The 22,532-nt window shown below is 35.5% G+C and overlaps 1 protein-coding gene across 1 annotated transcript in view; it reads right to left on the reverse strand.

The window, feature by feature from the left end:
* Positions 1-22,532, reverse strand: part of tbkbp1 (TBK1 binding protein 1) — a 90,313-nt gene that overhangs the window by 51,955 nt on the left and 15,826 nt on the right. Inside the window, exons 2-4 of the mRNA XM_028818707.2 lie at positions 4,400-4,636; positions 3,366-3,485; positions 2,927-3,031 (exon numbers count right to left, since the gene is read on the reverse strand). Coding sequence (XP_028674540.1) covers positions 2,927-3,031; positions 3,366-3,485; positions 4,400-4,636 — 462 coding nt within the window. The remainder of the gene's footprint in view (positions 1-2,926; positions 3,032-3,365; positions 3,486-4,399; positions 4,637-22,532) is intronic.

The following is a 22,532-nucleotide window of genomic DNA, read 5'->3' on the forward strand; positions in this document are numbered from 1 at the left end:
TATGTGAAATGTGAATGTGAAAACTTTGTTTCCTTACCATCTTTATTTCATTCCTGTTTCCCTCATTCTACTCAACTCGACAGCATCCATAACCCTGAGATGCTACAAATTAAAAACAACTTCAAATTCCATCCACATGAGCAAATTACTGTGCTCTCGAGCATACACAAATCATTTACTTTTATTTTTCTGAACTTGCAACACAAAGAAATTAAGTTGGGAACGAGTTATCTCTTGTGAAGCTGTAATGTATTACAATAAACAATTATGACACTAGAATCTTAATTGTGTCAATGGCGAGTATCCAAAGTACTTGGCTAGACCACTGCATAGAGTATGTGCACCTACTTTTAAAGTTCCAGCTGTTGTCTTTGAATTGCCAGCCGTCAAGAGGGTTTGTGGGCAACTGTGAAGATGGTTTTAAACCGGCCAGATATTATCACATACTAGACAGTAAAACTGTCTGACTGAGAAATGTTAAAAGCCATTAAGTAAATACAGTACAATTTATCAGAACCAAGATGCTAAAACCTTAACTCAAGCTGATAAATGGAATGCTATGAGTCATTACAAAAACAACATTCATTTATATAGCATGTTTTCATACAAATGATGTAGCTCATAGTGCTTTACAAAATACAAAAAATATAAAAATAAAATTAGGCAATACTAATTAACACAGAATAAAGTAAGCTCCAATGGTCGGGAAGGACACACAAAAAAAAAACTCCAGAAGGCTGGAGAAAAAAACAAAATCTGCAGGGGATCTGAGGCCACGAGACTGCCCAGCACCCACTAGGCATTCTACCTATCATAAATTATCTAAATCAGTCCTCATGGTTTTCAGGCATCACATGGAAGAATTAGACAATGATGGTCATGTGGACCTCTGGCCTTCAATCCATCAATGTAGGGACTGCATGGTGCTTTGATCACGTGGTGGTGGTGCAGATCGTCACCACAGGAAACCGGAAAAAGAGCAGCAATCAGAACGTCTGTTCAAGGTTTTTTGCCAATGTGCAGATCAATCTTAGAGTGCCATGTCAGTATAAGAGAAGGAGGTGTGTGCCCTATGCATGAATAATAATGAGCCATATGCAGATAAAAAACAAGCCTTGAAGGAAACTGACCCCCCCCCCCCCCCAAACACAGAAGACTATGAAGTAACAACAATAATGAAAGGTTTATTCCTATTTACAACACATTTCTATCTTTTTTATAGAAGAAAAAGTGCAAAGCATCAGCACAGACAGTTTGAAGAGCCTTCAGCGCGACTTCAAAAAACACAGCGAGCCCACAGATTTAATCATGACACGCCACTTTGAATTTTCTGCCTTTGAAAGGCCTACATATTTTTTTCTGACTTTTGACTATGATTTCAGTATTTCCGCTTTGTTTTGACTAAATCTATGATAGAACGCAGTCAGAGATGCACATTCTTCTTTGATATCAGGGAGGCATGGTGGTGCAGTGGTTTGCACTGCTGTTGCACAGTTCAGGTCGCCTTTTTGGCCGCAATAATCAGTCCAGTATAGTTGGCAGACGTTTCCCTAGCCGTCAGGGACACTTTAAAGACGACTGCCCCATTATAATCCAGACAAATCTAGTTCAGTTATTCCTTCCCCATTGACTTTAATGCAGTTTGCCAAGTTCGGCAAATATCGTAAACATTTCCATGATTTTAGGGAACTCACAGCGAAGCGAACGCAGCAATGTTCACTTCTCACTACTAATTACTTTCTATGTAGTCTAGAGCCTAATGGTGTGGGGCATCCATTTGGTTTAAGACCCTCAGATGCTGCCGGTCATGGAGCTGCAGTCACTTGATGGAAAACAAAGAAAAATGCAATGCTTCAGCTCATTGGTGTGGCATTGCCTACAGCTTTTTTCTCTCCAAATAGAACCTTGGTAATTCATAAAAGAATATTTAGGTTTTTCCAGTTCTTGAAACTAATTTAAGAATTTATATAAATTAGTGAATTAGAATTAGTGTTTTCAGCCTGGGAAATGTAAAGTTTTTTCAGGTTTACCAGTTTCTTTAGATTTTGCATTTAGGATTACATTTTGGGGTTGGTTATTTAGGGATCATCTTTAGTTTTGTAATTTTCTTAGTTATTTAGTTCCCTCCCCCTTATTAGTTTGTTTATTATTCTTGTTCATATTCGTACTTCTGTACTCCTACCTCTTTAATTGATTTTGTTATGTTTAAGAGTTTTTTGGTTAATACTGAAGAAATTATAAATTGGATTTTTTCTTCTTTACACTTTGCACAAAATATTTAAATGTAATGTAATTTGTGGTTGTGTTCTTGGGAGAGAGTTTTTATGGTTTTGGCCAATACCAAATGTACTAACAAGGAAGACAGGAATACAAGGCATTTAACAGCAAGAAAAATATCAAAAAGAGGCAGGATATCCAGATTTAATCAAAAGAGCTGAGAGAGTATTTTTATCTTTCTCCTTTTTTATTCAAAAAAGGAAAATGATCACATCACCCACCAATAAATTCACGGTGAACAACAAAAGAACTATCACCACCAGATAGAGGAAAGAATGGCTTGAAAATGGAACTATGCATAAAAGTCAAGAAAAGCAAAAGAATACAAGATGTAAACAAGAGGAAATGTACATGTAATCAGCTGTGAAACCTGACATCCATAAATATTAGTGTCTGACTTGTCATTTCCACTATGAAGCCAGTCTTTTATACAATATCATATTGTTACACTTATCTCACAAATTTTTAAAAGACTACATACATCTTTACTATGTCAATGTGACAACACAGGAAAATATACCAATTCTTCACAAAATGCTTAAAGTCAATTCAAAATTCTGTTTCAATGATTGAAAGCATGTAGCAAGTTTGTGAAACAAAAAAAATGAAAAACACTGCCTGATTTAATAACAAATATACTGACGCTCACCATTTTGTCCAGATCTCTTTGGAGGTTACTCTTTTCCATATGAATTTTCTCATAGGCCTGGATCACATCTTCCAGCTGCTCCTCACGTTCTTTGCTTTTTTGCAACTAAAATGAAAGAGAGTTCTGAAAACAATGTCATATTTCATGCATATGATACATAATTAACTTAAGTCAAAGTTGTCACCCCAAACACTGAAAAAAATGATTTTTTTTTTTTTTACTATTAGCTCATCTTAAATGCTTATGAAGCCATTTTCCATGTCAATTTGCCTAATTGTACATAACCTCAGTCTTGATCATCTAGGATTCTAAAAATTTGTTATAGAAACATTTTAAAGTCTGCCATAATAAATAGGGCAACTTCTTAAAAACAATTACTGCTCTTGTGGATTCTGAAGTCTGTTGTGAAACTGATCTTCCCTCAACCCCCACAACTGACCTCATGCTTGAGTTCATTGATCTGTTGCTGTAGGTTGCTATTTTCAGATTTCAGTAGTGAGGTTTCTTTAGCTTCAAAGATAGAATTTCGGTCTTGACTAAAGTCATTGATCATTGGGAACTGCAATAGAAAATATACAAAAGATACCCAAGTTTTAGACTGAAGGACAAGAGAAGTTTAAAAACACAATAATCTCAAGCGCATTCTCCTCTGCATTTTTCACACATTGCCACATAACCCATCCTTTGTCTTGTCCCTTTCTTTAAGCTTGTTTGGGCCCAGCCAGTGCTAGGATGGGAGACCATCTAGGAAAAAGCTTAGATTACTTCTGGAAGAGGTTAGGCCAGCAGGGGGTGCTTACTCTGTGGTCTGTGTGTGGATCCCAATGTTCCAGTGTAGTGATGTGGACACTGTGCTGTAAATAAAGAACCATCCTCAGATGATACGCAAAACCCAGGTTCTAACTCTCTTTGGTCATTAAAGGTCCCTGGACATCTTTCGTAAAAGAGTGGGGTTTATCCCGATGTCTTAGGTAAATTGTCCATCACTGCCCTGTCCATTCTGGCACACTAATCATCCTCTGTCTCTAGTTGTCTATCTCTCTCACCTGTTCACCACCAAACAGCTAAAGTGTGGTGAGCCTACTGGTGCAATAATGGCTGCCATCGCATCATCCAGGTGGGTGTTACACATTGGTGGTGGTTGAAGTGATTCCCCTCTTTTGAAGCGCTTTCAGTGGTGAGAAAAGTGCTACATAAATGTAATTAATTAATTAGTTTAAAAATTATTACCCTTTCCCAAACACATCTCACTCTCTGGTACATAAAATGGAGCTCTCCACTTTGCACAATAGCTTAATTTATGCCTCTTTAATTTCACACACCACCTCCAGCAGCCACCTGCTAACACCTTTCAACTTAGTGACCCCCTTCTCTCACTGAACCTTTCCTCATCCTTACTCATAATATTCTATAATCATGTATTACCAACCATCCACTCTTTTAAGCCCATTACTCTTAAAAAAATCACATCACCTTGAGCTCATAGAGCTTGAGTTTCCTTTTGAGGCTGCAGTTTTCATGCTCCAGCCCAGATAGTCTATTCTTAATGTCATGATATGCAGTTATAAGAGCAAAGTGAGATGCAGAGTACATATCATCTGGAAGCTCAGAGCTTGTCCAGCCGACCCTGCACCCATCCACATCCAGTCCATCTGTGGTCAGCATTCCAAGCTCATTATCAAATAAGGCATCCATGAGGTTAATGCTAACCTGCACGAAGAAAAAAGAAAAGACAGAAGTATGTGAAATCGCAAATGTAGAATGTTATAACAATTCAGGTGAAGGGGCAATACAAACAATAATAATAAAAAAAAAAACCCACACACACACATTCATTGGATACTTTTAGATCCATCTACCCAGTACCAGGTATGTCCTCCAAACACCCTGAACTCAACAACAGCTTGAAATATTCCTTAGTGATTTTGGTCCACATATTACACTGTTCTCTCAGACTTATAGTTTTGACCACACATTCATGATATGACTCTTCAGTTTCACTTAATCCCAAGGATGTTCTAATGGTTTAAACTCCATTGACTGTATATACTAATAGTTGTGCTACCTGTCTAAGATGGAATGAAATTTAAGCAATGAACGTAGACCTCAGCATTAATGTTTACAGTGCACATGCAATGCGTATGTCTCTGTTATATGCCATTTGGTATGAGATTCATAAAAGCAGTGTTATAAAATAATGGGTACATTTCAGATAGATAGATAGATGTGAAAGGCACTATATGATAGATAGAATGAATGAACGAATGAACGAACGCATGCAAGCACGCACAAATTTTACTTGTCACCAGGGGAAAATTTTATTAATCTTGGGCAATTTTATAGAGGTTTCATGTTAGCATGACAGGCATGTGAAGTGTTCCTATTCCACGTTTCTCTTTGACAATGAAACTTCCATGCACAGAAAATCATGCTTTTGTGAAGGAGCATCAGTGTATGAGTCCTAAGCACTACATACTTTGCAGGCACACCACAAGCAGAAAATGCAAAAATATTAATAAAATGAAGCATACGAAGTCACATTAAATACAAACATACATATAGTAGCTTTTAATCTACATTTGAATATATTGGAATGTTTATTTATTTTTAACATGAGCTTGAACCCTAATATTTGTGCATTGTGACAGCCCTAGTACGTTCCTTCAAGTAAACTTATGTTCTACCAGGAATGAAGATCAGGCAGAGGTGTCTAGTAAAACAGACTACTGCATCACTTACACTTACTTCATCAATGTGACATTAATAATAATAAAAAAAAAGCACATGATCATGGCATAGTTAGTAAATGTGCCACAAGTCCAGTCTTACCAGAATGGACTCTGGCCCCATGCAATCCAGAATTAAAGTAAGCAAGTTTCAATGGATGGTATTTTGTTGTAAAATTGTTTTCATTAATTCCACATTTGTGCAACTAATTTTTTCTGGTTATTCCCTGTGCCATATGATCAGTTATTGTTGTGCCAAATGGGACTGAAGACAGCAGAACCAATATCAGAAAACAGCAAAATAATAAGAGTTGTATGCTTCATAGTTATGCAAGTCATAAAATCGTGTACCACATTCATACTTATTAGTGTCCAATTTAACACACCAACACGCTCATATCTTATGCCAAAAGGCGGCATTAGCTGTTAAAAGGCACAGGATGGAAGGCTGTCAGAGCTGTTCTGAATCACCCCCTATCGCCTTGTTGAAAGCTGTTAAACTGCTCAATGGGAAACAGTGATGCCTGCCAATGTTAGGCTGAAATCTCTGCTATGTCTAGGTCAGATGGTGCCTTTCCACTGGGATGCAAAGTCCCTTCTGCTATCAATTATGGTTGACTGCTTTGATTTCTCTATTAAAGAATATCAGTAAATGACACAAGATACAGTTCAGTTTATCAAAGTCTTCTTAGACTATCTTTGCCAGACTGGTGTTTTATTATATAAATGCAATCACTCTAAAGTGAATTTTCTGCATGTTTCAGCTGTTCCTACATTCATTGTAACAAGCTATTCAAAGCAGGTCAGTTATATAAAGTGTTTAGTGACTGAGATTACTAGAATAAACAATCATTACTTTATAAAGCACATTTCATTTCCATTTTGTGAGAAAAATAATTCACTTCGGCTCTGTAAATTTACTTCAGCTCCCTGAAATAGAAAGGTAATCAGCTTTGATTTATCAAAGTGTCTTTGTCAACCATTTGATTTTTTTTGTCTTTATGCACAGTTTATATGACAACAAAACTGCATGGTAATCAAAAAAAATGTAAAATTTCAGTTTTTTAGTTCTGTACTTGTGTTGCGCAAAATAAATGTGATCACTTCATAAAAATAACGTGTACTTTAAAGTACATGAGCTACATGAAATAAAATAGATGATGTTAATAATAACAATAATAAACTGGTGGCACGTGTCTATATTTCTCACACAGTGACGAGATTACATGTAATCATCTTAATATGCAATACTTTCGGGCACTTTCTATTATTTTCTGGAGGAGGAAATATGACTCAGGCTTCCACCCACAAGTGACGCAGGGAAGCAGGCTATTTACACCCTCAAAACAGTTCTGGATAAAAGGTTTAACACTATCTACACTGGGAAGTGGCAAAATGATTACTTCAATCACTGGACAAGAATGGATCTAAGCTGAAAAAAGGAATGATAAATCAGAACACTGAAGAGTTTTGTGAATTTATACATAAGCCAGCTACAGTAAACTCATGAACAGAATTTCTTGCATTACTAGGATCATCAAAGGGTGGCCATCACTGTGTGATTCAAATCTCTGGACAACATCTTTTGTTTAGGCAGGCCACAAAACACGAACAGGCCAAAAGCAAATCAAAGTGGAAGGATTTAAGCACATGTTCTAAATTAAGGAACACAACTCAGTTATTTATTTATGGAATATCTAAAAATTTGACATTTAGGTTCTTAGGTCTTGATGCCGAGCACTTTTTAGTTTTACAAGTAGTATTACAAGTCTCCCTTTCAATCCCCCCCCCCCCCCCACTTACACTTATTATTAAGAATAAAAAACTGTTTTATGATTCGTGACTCATCTTCTCCCTTTGTGGATTTCTAGTTGCATATAAATAATATATATATAAATAATATATATTATATATATATATATTATATATAAACACTTTCCCAGTTTTAAACATTGCCTTTACATTGCTTTACATGTGTTTAAAATAAAAATATCTCAAAATGTTCAGTTGTTGCAAAAAAAGTAGACCTGTGCCATATCAATAAAGTTATAGCCAAGAAATCTCATGTGACATTTGATCACACACTAACAGTCTACTAAAGGTTAGCCATTGAGGTATACAGTTATCCAAAATCAGGTGGTGCATTAAGAAAAGAAAATGTACTCTTGTGAAATAAATATGACTAGCTTACAGATAATGTGCCATCAAATTAAATATCTTTAATAAGGAATAAAACTAGATATAAAATAGTGTGTGGGAAGTCTGACAGACATTAGATCAGAAGTTGAGCCAACTGGGAATATGGCATTTGCAGATATGCCGAGTGAATTCCACCCTCTCATTTATTAATAAATCAACAACAATATTGCTTGGGTTTCTTCTGCCCCCAGCTCACAAAGCCATAATGTGTGCAGCACGGCTGTTTGTTTCTTCCTTGTTATTAATCCTTTTTACTGCAAAATATATATTAAAATATATAAATATTAAAATATATTTGTTACATAAATGAGAAAAAATTGAAACTCAAAATTAAAATGAAGTTATTTTGGGAATGTGTGGCTCCAAAATCTATTTCCATGTGAAGTAGAAATCAACGTTTACTTGCCAGGGATAGCTAAAAAAAATATATTCATATATGGTTTACGTAACTGATAAAAATAAAATTTTAATTAATCATCTGAACAAGAAAACTTTTTAACACATTTAGCTTGATTAAAAGTGCCATACTCTGGATTTTTAACTTTTTTAATGAATTATTAAGAAAACTGCAGGTCAATGGTCTCCTTGCTAATATCACATGCCTCAAAATGAAATTCATATGTAAACACTTACTCATACCCACAATCTGAATGTATTCAAACATATACATAATTCTAATATGACATATTTTTAAAAAGTCATTAGTTCAAATGAGAGTTCACGTGTAGCATATCTGATTTTCTCAGTGAATGATAATACATAGTAGAAATTAAACCACTGAACTTCAAATGGTTCACATTAAGAAAACATCTTCATAAATCTTCAAATATGGGTACGACAGTAGTTTTCAGAGTATTCACATGGTGTTTTCAAAGAAAATATGTATAATGTTTAAAAAAAATTTAACAATTTAAAAGTTTCATGTTAATTTCCCAATGGAACATTTCCTGCCCTTAATTAGCCTGAAACACGCTTGTAAATGCTGCAGCTCACAGATAAATGTGACAAATATCTCTTGACAAAATATCTTGGGAGTACTAGCTAAAGAAAAAAATAAATAAAGTCAAATAGTATTATACTGCAAGATCAGTTTATACTGTACATACACACATACAGTACATATATTGAAAAATACATACATACACACACACACACACACACACAAACTCCCTCCATTTTCCAGTCCGCTTATGTATAACAAATACGTATATCAAAAGTTAAAGCATAAGATATGAGCCACTTAGCTTAAAGTCATGTTGGAGAGCAGCTGTCGATTTTTTCACTTGACTAAAGTCAAGAGACTCTGCAATTTGCCAGCAGCAGAGAAGATAAATTCCAATTGTTTTATAGCAGCCTTAAACATTAAATGGACATTCAGAGTTAGAAACAATTGGAAAAAGCTGGTACCTCGCTAGCAGATACATGAAGGAATGACCAGGTTTGCTAGTTAGGTGAATGACAAGTGCTAACGTGTGGCTAATGTTGATGTGGAAGAGAGCTGCACTCACCTTCTAATGCCTAAAGTTCTGATCTTGAAAGTTATAAAATCAATAACAGTGCCCAGGGGAACAGGAAAGTCCATCAAAGACAATGATGTTCACCCCGCTGTTGTACTCTCTTGTTCGCTTAAGAGGATGATCATTAGAATTTCACTATGGACATTGGCTGTTCCAATGTGATTTCTTAAAGCGTTTTTGTCTGGTTGTGTAAGTCAGCATTAAATAATAAAACTAAGTGCATACTTTTTTGTAGCACTTTATTTCCTTCTCCACCTGCATTAGGGTAAGGTGTTGGTATCCTTAGAGACCTCAAATATTAAAAACTTAGGACTAAATGTAGTTGTGAGCTCATTTTGTTCTATTGTAAAATTTAGTTTTTTTATTGTTAGTGAACCTTGCTTATCACTCTCATACATTTTTATAAATCAATTAGGCTAAAGGCACTCACTAAAAACTAAAAATGAAAAATCCTTCCCTCATCTTTCAACACGATACTTAAAACACTCAAATGCTACAGTTCATATAAAAAAGGTCTAACAGTAACATTACATGTTGTAGCCCCTGTCATCACCAACAGAAGCGACTTGTGTACAACTTGTTTGACCAATCATAAGCAATTTTTCCAGATTTTTTATGTAGGTTCAGTTTTCACAGCAGAAAAAAGGAAGCATATTCCCGCTTTGTCTTTAATGACATCAGTTTGTGCGCAAGGAGAATCCAAAGCCAGATATACAGTATATTATTACAGTATATTATTATCCTTGTCAACAGAACGTTTGAGATTAGAGAGCCATACAGTGACTGGCTCTTCTAGATGAATAAAAGACTGTTTCAATAAAGACAACAGAAATGCTCCAACTAAAAATGTGAATAGGCTGTTCCTTTAAGTGATGTGTGAATAAAACGTCAATCTGTAAGACTGCACAGTGTTGCATACCAGCAAAAGGAATATCACAAAAACAATTGAAGGAATTAAGTTTTTTCAATTTGACTTTTAACATTGAAACAAATTATCAAAATGTATTTGAAACCTGGACATTCATGAATGTGACAGTGCTAGTCCCTAGGATAAAACTACTTTTTAAAAAGCATAGTGATGTATGCTCCTGTGGAATTCACATAATTCACATTTATTTTTAATCATTGGAAAATGAAGTGCATTAATCATAGACAACTACTGTGTGGTATTGCCAATGGAAGATCAGAAAAAAAGACACACAAACTCATGTTTAATATCATACATAATTTTGATTATTTGTCCTTAACAATAGATATGTTGTATAAATGAGTTACGATATTAAACAAGTTCCATCAATAACAACAGAATTCAAAGCAATAAGCTGTGGTTGAAATCAATTTCAGACTCTTCCTGTTGACTTACGTAGAATGAACAGGGAGGATTTTCCTTCATTTTTTCAAATACTAATTTTAACACAATTGTTTTGTTTTTTTTCTGCACTAATATACATGAATATATGGGGCAGGACCGTAAAACCTTTATTATACACCTTACAGAAATTTGCTTTTAGGCACTGTCAAAAAACTCCCCTTTAGATGCAATGCAATTGTGTTTTTTCCGTTCCTGTACTCATTTTTTCTCACCATGTCCTTGATTTCTGACACTTCAGTCTCAGTCTCAGTCACTTTGTCTTCCATTCAGTATCAGTTTTAATTTCGGAAACAAGAAAAAGTCACAGGGAGTAAGATCTGCCAAATATGGGAGGTGTGAAGCAACAACCACATTGTTTTTGGTCAAAAACTCTTTGACTGATAATGCGGTGAGTGAACTGTCATGATGCAGATGTGCGTGCAGGATTTGCGTGTGCCACTGCTCCAGATGATTTTTTTTGTCAATTCTTAAACTCTATTGATTCAGCAGTTCAATGTAATTTTGCTGATTAGCACTCATGGATGGGCAAACTCTTTATTAACAGTTAATGTTGAAAAACACAATTGTCATTGTTCTGGTGTTTGATGACCTTGCTGTGTTTGTTTATGTAAGATTGTAGAAAAAAATGCCAAAGTCCCCTGTAGTTTTTGAATAATTTTCTGAATAAAGAACAGGAATAAACAATTAATGAAACAATTTGAAAAGTCTATGAAGACAATCATGATAAAACAACACATGAACAAAATATTCAAACAAAGAAAAAAAAGAAAAAGAAAAATGGTTTTACATACACAATAATAATAAAGACATACAGTAAAACCAAATTAAAAGTATATTTCAATGCTGTGGTGTTCACAAAGAGCTAGTCAGGCATATTAACAGTTAGGCAACAACATTGTTAATAAACAGTTGAATGTTATAAACTCTTTATGAAGATCATTGTTTAACTTTTTATAATTGTGATGTTCACTTAAAATCACTTAACATTTTCAAGAACTTATTAGTCACGATTTACAAATTGCAACACAAAAACACTTTGCTTAATGTCTTAATGTACGAACTGGATACATAATAGGATTAAGCCAACAGTGAGCAAATCCTTTTGTTTTTTTAATTCAGACTTGAATCAATGAAACTACCAGTAACTTATTATCGTTCCTGTTGTGAAATCTTATGATCCACACGTCAAGGAGATACCTTTCGAATTCAGCTCAATTCAGAAGTACTAGGTGCAAAGTCTTAAACCACATACATTCTATCCCAAGCTGGAGACATTAACAGAATTGTAATATCGCTAGAGGCATTTCTGGCTCCAAAACTTCAATTACAGTGACTATAAAAAGTATTCACCCCCTGGACATTTTTAAATTGGGTTACAATATGGGATCTTCATTAATTTAATTGGGATTTCTATGCCATTGATAATCACAAAAATGTACAACATCAAAGTATAAAAAAATCTATATGTCCTACTAAACAAAGTATTTGCAAATGACATTCATTACTGCATTTGCTAGGACTTAAACAGGTCCTGGTGTAACCATATGAAGTCAAAAAACTTGTCGTCTGGAGTCTATGTAGTTGTAAAGATGGTATTTTCCATTAACTCAAATTAAATATACCAGTCTCTTAGAAGTCACAAATGTCAGCTAAACACAGCCCACAAAACAAAAAGCAGATTAAGTCAAAAAACAAAATAAGTGATAATTGGGAGAAAATATATAAACACTGACAATCCCTCAATTTAAAGTGAAGCCCTTAATTGACAGATGAAGAAAAAATAAGAAAAATTTGGGGAAGAAAAACAATGAGACAGGACAATTTTGATTCTCTGGAGACAGGGAATCCTCTAAAACAGAGTATTCAAGGTTAAGAACATAGCAGTCAATGGGTCAATATGTGGATAAAAGACACCAAGTAGAATATGTTGCAGTTTAATGAGGCAAAACATTTTTTGTTCAAGTAAAAAAAGCCCTTAGCTTGAAGCATGGGGCTGAATGCTCCACTATGTCTGGGCCTGTAAGACTTGCGAATAACAATGGTTTAACAGATATAACAAAGTGCACATAATTCTTGAAAATTACATGGGATTTTGTATCAAATAAAGGTTATCAAATAAGTCTTGCATTCGCCATAAAAGAGTCCTTCCAGACTGGTTTAGGCAGGTAACTTTCATTAATTATGAAATATTAATGTGGATTTCATGTGTGTCTGGCTTGCACCATCCTGTAGTAATTTTAGAATAGGCACATTTAGAACACCAACCTTTCCATATCCATAATGTTCTGCTATTGTGGATTATCTAACTATACATGTCCTAGGGAAATGATGAATGCTACCTCACACTTTCCTTAATAACCTCTGGCTAAACTAAAAAAAGCAGACTTGTGATCAAAAATGAGCACCAGCTTCACTCTTAAGTGCTCCTGCCAGAACTATTACCACATTTTACTGTTTGCTATGCAGAGAGAGATTCTAGACTGAAATTTCCCTATACTACTCAGACTGGTTAAAAACTAAGATATCCTTATTTGGGAAAATATTTTTAAGAAGTAGATATAATCAGTTAACACCCATTTATTTAAGGGAGACTTAACAGAACTGTCTGATGACCTGAAATGAGCAATTCTTCAAATCTCTCACAAACATGTGCAGTCTATGCTGAAAATGAATGCATGGTTTTATCCTGATCGTTCTTCTCAGCAGCATGTTGATAATTATACCTTAAATTCCAACTTAAACTAAAAATAGCATTCTTTGTGCCAAAATTTCTTGATCTATGCTTATATTAGAAGTAGCCTTTGCTCCTCTTATAGAAAAAATAAATACATTGGTCACAAAGATATTTCTGTTGGCACAAGAGGGAAAAGAGTTTATTACACCACCTTAAGAGAGTGGGCAAAATAACAGAAACACCTAACCTAATATATTATCAAGGACCTAACAAGGAGCAGAACCATCGTTTGACTTCAGAACAGCTCCAGCCCTTCTTAGAATGGTCTCTTACAAATCATGAGCTTTGTGTAATGGGATACTGAACCACTCTTCAAGAACTGCCTCCAGTTCTTTAAAGGATGAAGAAGGTGTCACTCTGCACTTCAAAACTTCCAATAAAGGTTTAATGATGTTTAAACCTGGTGATTGAAGAGACCATAGAAGGCATTAGAATTAATTTTGGTATTCATTAGACCACTCTGGAATTAGTTTAGCAGTGTTTATTGGGTCACAAGTAAGCTCGCGATTCGCTAGCGAATCGGAAATCCAAGAATGGCAATCAGTTTCTGTTCTGTCTGATATCTGGATGGATGACATATCATGGAGGTTGGGTGCGTCTGGGGAAATGTCATTTAATTACATAAGCATATCTGTACTAAAGCGGTTTCGTTTTGTGGAGACGTGATTCCGTTGCCTTTGCTCACACCGACTGCTGGCAGAGTGGAGCACAGCAAGTTTAGTGTACAGGTTGTGGTGTTCGTGTGCCAGCCACTGAGTCTGGGAAGCCGCTGGGTCTGTGACCGTTATGTGATCTATATTACTGGCACAGTGGATTAGAGTAAGTGTAGCTCACAGGTTGTGTTGTTTGGGCGCCACCTACTGACTCTGGGAAGCCGCTGCGTTTTGGGAAGCCGCTGCGTTTGACTCTGGGGCGGGCGCCACGGCGCATTACGTTGTGTTATTTGGGCGCCACCTACTGACTGTGGGAAGCCGCCGCGTTTTGGGAAGTCGCTGCGTTTGACTCTGGGGCGTGCGCCGCCGCGTTTTGGGACGCCGCTGCGTTTGACTCTGGACTCTGGGGCGGGCGCCAAACTGAATGACCGTTATGTGATCTACATTACTGGCACAGTGGATTACAGCAAGTCTAGTTTACAGGTGGTGTTGTTTGGGCGCTTAGAGGTTGTGTTGTTTGGGCGCCACCTACTGACTCTGGGAAGCCGCCACGTTCTGGAAAGCCGCTGCGTTTGACTCTGGACTCTGGGGCGGGCGCCAAGGCCGCAGTGCGCATGCGCCTCGGTGCGTCCACCGTGCATATATTAACTGTGGTTTAGTAAGATAGATTATCATCCTTGAATAGGGAATATGAGGAAGGAACATTGCTTACACCACTGAATACACCTAGCCTTGTAAAATGGTCTCATATTTCTTAGCCATTAAATGACTACATAGAACAATAATGAGACTCCAATAAGATGGCTGCCACACTACAGCAGATCTTCCACAATGTTTATTTATTGAGGGAATCCTTTGGCTTTCACCAAATATAAACTTATCTGGATGTCGGAAACAAGTAAAAATGACTATTTTACATCTTTCCAGAGGGCCAGGTTTTGAACTAGTTAAACCAGTATCTTTCTGTGCTGGCCCTAGATACAAGTGGTTTCCAAATGCCAGCTTTGCCATACATTCTAGGTTTGTGACGCACACAACGTCCAGTTTTTGTTAGGACTGGGCCACAGAGGCACTGATTTAGTTTTGTGTTCATTTTTGTAATTCTACTTTACTTTTATACCATTTAGCAATCATCCTGAGAAGTAGCCATCTATCCCCATCAGTCAGCTTCACTTTGCAACAACTGTGTCTTTTTTTCAAGGAAGCTTGCCTATATTTGGTTCAGGCTCTCATTATTTTAGGTAGTTCCCCTTAATGCATTGCAAAATGTTGCTGTTTTTGAGATGTACAGTACCTGCGGATCAGGAATTGACTATTTAGCATCTTACACAGTAACTCAGCTGCCTCATGTTGCTTTGAAAGCTCACATATCAAAATGCTAAGTGTCAGACCACTTCTACAGGTGACACATACTCCTAATTGGCAAACAGCTTAATATTACTACCTCTACAGTTGCATTTATAACTGTGATTTAGTTACTTCAAAGGTAAACCCTTTTTTCATGTGATATTTCCATTAGTTTGTCCAGCCATGAAGATAGTTTCATCCTCAAAGCATTTTCTTTTTTAAGTATCAATAATATATATTATGCATATAAGCTAATATAGGCTAATACTGGCATTTATTATAGCAATGATGTATTGTAAAAGGCTGCAATACTACATAATATGTCTGCCCCTGATTACATACTTTCTCTGACACAATATACGATATCTTACATATTAATTAGCAGTGATAGAGTAATACATAACAATATTATAGACCAATTGTCTTATTTCATTTTACATTAACTTAGAAGTATTATTTGCCTACAGTTCATCCTTTGAGTGTAATAAAAATTGAGGAAATGAAAGAAGCATTAAATATTTGAGGAATTCTGAAGTACTTTGTGCTTTGAAAATGTATTAAGGTTAAATGCACTGAAATTTTTGGCACAAAACTAATGACAAACTAAACAAAACCAAATTTTCAAAAGCTACACTTCATTAGAGCTGCTGCAGAAGCCCAGAAAAGAAAAGAAGATTGCCACATTCTAGAACAATGACACAAGGCATACAGCCATAGCAATACTGGTGGGGCTTAAATACATAACATTCAGTATTCAGTAGTGGACCAGGCAAAACCTAGATCTCAATTAAACTGAAAATATGTGAGAGCAGTTACTGAGATTACTAGACCCTAATAGCCCAAGTCTATCCCGACGATGTCTGCCTGTTTTTTTGCTTTATACTTTTCAAAGAAAAATTAATCAAGATATTCAGATATGCAAAGGCTGAACAGCAAGACATGTCTGTCATTTCTGCCTGTGCCAGTAGCAAATACTATTTTTTGTGTTGTAGGGTGTAGTAGGTTTATGGAAATTTTAGAAGGATATGTACACTTATCATTTTACATACAGTAGTTTAGAGTTCTAATGCTGATAAAACTGTAAAATGAATCAAATGAAATACATAAGCTTGCATACTGTAAAAACAACAAAAAAATGGCCAGAGCATTTTTTCTTTTTTAATACAGATATACAGCAGTGCCAAAAAGTTAAAAATAGATTTCTTGGAATAAGTGAAGAGTGGGGAAGTAATTGGAAGGCTTGAATACATTCATGGCTTGATTATTTAAATATTTCACCGAGTGTGGCGTTTAAATGATAATAACAGCATCAGTTGCATTTTTTAATAGAAAATAGAATCTAAAACCTACCTTCATTTTTTTCTTATTACATACATATGAGTCATAGTTGAGGATAAGCTTCAGTGTATTTTACATTCAATACCTCAAACCCGCCTGACCAAACAATCTAAACAATTAGTCTAACAATATCTTCATGTTCATCTTGTGGACTGCCAGAAACACAAAAACTCAACTCACATACAATCTTAAATCAAAGTTCAGTTGTCAGAACTTGATTTAAATGCAGGATGTCTGCATCACTGTCTCTGTTGCAAAAAAAAAGCGTTTCACTAAGCTGAATGGGACTGCAAAATTTGTGTTTAACATAACTGTTAGATTTAAATGACTATATTGTAGCTGTAAATTCTCAGGTCGTACACATCAACTCTCATCTTGTCCACATGATCATACCAGAACTAACCTTACTATCTATCTATCTATCTATCTATCTATCTATCTATCTTACTTCATTTACAGCTTTATTGCTGGTCTGGCAAACTGTCAAACTTAGATACCTTGAAATGAATCACACAACTCATAACCTACAACAGCACTGAAATCTAGCACTTCTTCTTTATATGTTCGACTCTATGCCCATATATAACTGTTGAAAAGAAAAAAAAATACTTGTTTGTTATTCGTTATGGGTTTAATATTGGTGTAATCGGTGCCTCAAGTCAAAAAATATTACTGTCAATTGTATTAACCATTTATATTAACCCTCCACCACATTAAAATTTCCATTTCTTAATAAATGGTGTTGGGTATTGGTGTCTGAGGACTACCTTGCTGGCTCTATTCAGGTATGCAGTATGTTGCTAACTGCCTTGTCTCTTTCCTCTGCCGTTAAGAGAAGAAACTGACTGACCACGCCTCATCATCTCTGCAAGCCCCACCCATTCCAGTCCAGAGCATATATTAAACCAGCTATTCCCAGATCATCTCATTTGTGATCCAAAATTCGTGTGGAATGGAGCTCCAAGCTAGATCCCTCCTTTTTGCTACAAGAAGTACTTTGTGCTTTGGCACCCCCATGAGTTTGTTTATTTTCTTGATGAAAAAACCCTCAGTTACCTTGCAATTAAAAAGGGAGGCCCGACTGGCAACACAACTATTTTTGGGACTCTGCAAATCACATTGTTTAACAATGACATGCTCACTGCATCAAAATCTTCAAAGATTTATATATTGATAATGAATCTGCATCATTTCAAACCTCTGTTCTCACGTCTTTCAAGCAAATGTCTTTCATTTATGCAAGTCAAAGACATAGCTAGAATGAACAATATCAAATCACTCCTTTTATATCTACTTACAGAGCTTGATTACCAAGTAGCACTCCTGACAAAAGAATCATCAGTGCTGTCAAAAACACATCCTAAATAATCTAAAATAGGAAAATAGGACAATTATATTTATATATAACTGCAATGAAAGGAAATCATCCTCACTGTAGACTGAATGTAATTTTTGCAAGGTATGGGCTAATTTAGTTCCAAATTATAAAATGCATACATTTCTTTCAATTTATACAATGTCAAAAAGTTTACTCAGGATTAGACCCTACCTAGAAAATAATCAATGTGTTAAAGCAGCTATTTCAATAAGCCTAAAGTATTGCCCCTGACCTCAACTTACACATTACTGAATTGCTGTTTTCACCTATTTTCATTGAGCACGTTAGGTGCAATAGTCTCCCATCATGCATCAGGTCATGTCACTGTCCCATGAGCACGCTAGCATGACAATAATTACTACACTGCCAGCTTTTTGACTGATGTTATTTACATGACTACTATATTACAATGGGAGCAAAACAAACTATTTTACTTGAAATTACAAAGAAAAAAAATATTAATGTGGAACAACTCACATTCTTCATTGTATAGTGGACCTTTATCAAATGTTTCCTTGTACCAGTTGCTTTACATATTTTCTGAGTGATGGAAGTTCAACCTTCAGTGAATTTCAGCAGGTTTCACTTACTCTGTCCAAACAAATCTCACTACAGCACGTTGTTCAACAATGGTGCAACCCTACAGTGAAGAGTCCAAGTTCTTTTGACCTTGGCTTCAACTAGACTAATGGAAGAGCACACTGCGCTGTGTTTGAACAGCCTATATACAGTACCATCCCAAACATGTATTGCATTAGCATCTATCCGTTGCGGTTACGATGTAATTTTCAAATTGCCTTTACTTTTTGATTTATCCTTGTACACACATATTTTTCCTTTTAAAGAAGCTCTTTAAAACAGCCAGACATGAAATAATAAGCAATCTAGTTGATTGAACAACATCAGTATAAAACAATAAAAGTAATTGCACTCATGTGAACTATTCATTCCACTACCATTATGTACAGCTACATAACTTAGAGGACTGCACTAGAATGAAGTAAGATGTTACACAAGCTAAATTTACAGAAACATCACTACTTTCTACTATGGTCGGCAAGTACTCTACAATTCACATGACATACTATGACTTTTCCCAAAAATATATTCAGACGTAACTTATTAAATGATTCACAAGCTTGTATGGTCACATTAAAATTTGTAATGAAATTTTACATAAAAGCAATATAAACATTGGTAATTCACAGTTTATTTTGCAAATGATTACTTTGCAAGACAAAATAAAAAATGAGTAATCTCATCAACCTCTTTGATGGAACAAGAATAATAAGATTCATGTGTAATTGATGAAAACATTAACTGTTTTGTAGAATTAATATTCAATATTTTCAAAGTAGGCTCGAAACATGGCCCATTCAGCTAAATAATATGAGATCATTTCTTCATGTGGCAGCAACTTATTCTAAACTAAGCCACACGAGGCATACTTATGAGTGGTGTTGTTTAAGTGATTCAATTCAATCTGCTCTACCACCATGTATAAAATACAGCAGCAAGAATCTTACCTAAATGTAAGGAGTATGAAATTAAAATACTTCAATGATCAGGTATGCAATATGAGGCAGGAGCGAGAGGGGGCACTGTCGCTAACTGTCTTGTCTCTTTCCTCCACAGTTCCAAGAAGACAACTCAGGAAACAAACTAACTATGCTCCTAGTTATTCCATTTTTCACATACATGTAAAGTAGTAAATAGCATCCCATCCTTCGCATTATACAAAAGTTAGCTTAAAATATCAATTAAAGAAAAAAATAGTGTAGCAGATAGAGCATACAGCTCTAGGACACCAGGATCTTCCAATTTACCTACCAATGTCAGGGAAACCATATCAGTATTCTGAAGACTGTTATTATTTTATCATGACATACCCTTATCAGAGCTGCTACAGAGGCTGTTTATTTTTCCTTCATACAATGAATTTATAATAAATGAGTATCTGATTTGTTTGCTTGATTTTCCGCATTTTCTTTCTCTTTCTGGCATCAATGGTATCACCTGATCTGCCTCTGTGTCGATGTGCTGTCAAACAGTACTGATAAATTTTCTGACATTTCTACCACTGGATTGAAATATTTCACAGTGCAGCTAACCTGGAACAGATGGAATATCACTATATTATTTATATTATATATATCTGCTTATTATTTTATTATAGCATGCTGTGTTCATAAGTGGAAGCAGTACAAATTTATATGAGACTGTATTATTTAATTGTGTGAAAGCACTAAATCTGATCAAATATATTTAGATTATTTGAGTGTATAATTGTAAACTATCAGAAATTACAAAATACTGTATAAAGCTAACAATAACCTGTTTCGTCACTGACAATATATGTAGATGTGTTCAAAATTAATTTTAGATAATGTTTTCAAAATTAACTATGCATATTTTTAATAGTGCTGTGGAGCACATCAAGTTATTTTCTTATTCTGGTTTGGTGTGTTAAGATATGCAGCTGTCAGATTGTGTAATTCCAAATATCATTGCGTCCCTCTTCACACTAGGCAACCCACTGACACTGAGACCATTTCTTCAGGGACACAATACATTACATCAATACAGGGTATAAGCATCTGAACAGTTCCGAGTTTTGGACTTGTGTGTTGGTTGCACTATGGCCTGTATTTTATATTTCAGGTTTTCCTGCAACATGCAAATTTCCTAGGGAGCAATAAAAAAAAACTTTGTATCTGGTATAACCACTTCTTCATCCAAAGTAATAGTAACATGCTAATTGTACTATTAAAATAATAAACAAACAACAAAAATAAAATAAAAAATTATAATATGATGACAAGGAACCAATTAAAAGTTAAGACACAAACAAATAATATATCATAAGAAATGCAACTTTAAGAAAAGTAGTCTGGAAAATAAGGACATAACCTACCGTAAAACATGAGAACACACATTACAAAAAACGTAAAGTGCTTCAAGGTCACTAGCTTTTCCCAGCGGTGTCAGACACAAGGCAGGAAACCTTGAAAGGGTGCCAGTCCTTCATCAGGATCCTCTACATTACACAGCCAATTCCAGACTAGAGGGGATTAAACTTTCACTCTGTTCATCTTGTCTTGGCTACAACTGGGTTTTCTGCCCAAAATATACAATGAAAAAAATGTGATTTTCACTGCTTACTGTGCAGAAACGCTATGCCATTGCAATATGTGTCACGGCATAAAATGATTCCAAATGGAACACATAAACAACATTTCATTGAATTTCACGCTACAGTTCTTATGAATAAATACATGTAGAAACACACTTCATCTCCTTTTCAGCATTTAAATCTACTAGATACTACAAAAAATTAAATAGAATCCACACAAGACCAAATATACTACGTGAATATTGCCATATAAGCTGTGAGACAAATTTACAGGACCATTTCACATCCTGGTACAGCAAAATGCTTTCAAGATCTCAAAATGAGTATCTGAAACACTTTTCTAAGCACTTGGAATACTCATACTTGTCATGTCGCCCATGCTCCACTGTAATTATGGCCATTTTGATACAGCTGTGCATGTTCTCCAAGAAGGAATTCCTAAGCTGACCATTCTAAAGTATGTACACCTCAGAGTCTGACCTGGATCACAAAAAACTCCCATAATATAGGGAGGTTTTAAAAAGGGGTACATTTAATGATAAAGAGATTTTGACTAATCTGATGAAAACACTGCGACATAAGAAATGTAAACTAAAAACAAAGCTGTGCATCTACTCAAAAAAAAAGATGTGACTCCATTCCAGTTGGTATAGCGTCTGTCACCTTATGCCTGTTTTACTGGCCACGGCATATGAGGTATAACTATTCCTGGCCAAAAATAATAAAACTGAAAAACAACAGACTAGTAGACAAGTAACTGAATTAGTGAAGTGTTAAAACAACAGGTTGCCCAAGTTAAGAAAAATAAATAAATATCCCTACATCTTCCAAACTCCCTGTGGGGAAGCTGGAGCCTGTCCCAGCAAGCACTGAGAACAAGGCAAGAACAATCCCTGGTCCGGGTGCCACTCCATCATTGGGTAAACACACAGGAATGCACAAACCCACACATTATACAATATAAAAATATAACATTCTCAAATCTCCTTAATCCACTTCAGGAGTAGAGACAGCAAGAGACTATCCCAGCAGCACTTGAGAGTAAAACAAACACCAGCTCTAGACAAGGAATCAGTAGCATTGCAGGGCCCATTTACAAATATGGCCAAACAGGATCAATTTAGAATTGCCAGTTAAGCTAACCTTCACCTCTTTATGAGTATAAAACAAAAACAAAGTATTAAACAAAGACAATGACCGGGTACTGAA

Source organism: Erpetoichthys calabaricus, chromosome 14 (assembly GCF_900747795.2).
Source record: "Erpetoichthys calabaricus chromosome 14, fErpCal1.3, whole genome shotgun sequence".
NCBI lineage: Eukaryota > Metazoa > Chordata > Cladistia > Polypteriformes > Polypteridae > Erpetoichthys > Erpetoichthys calabaricus.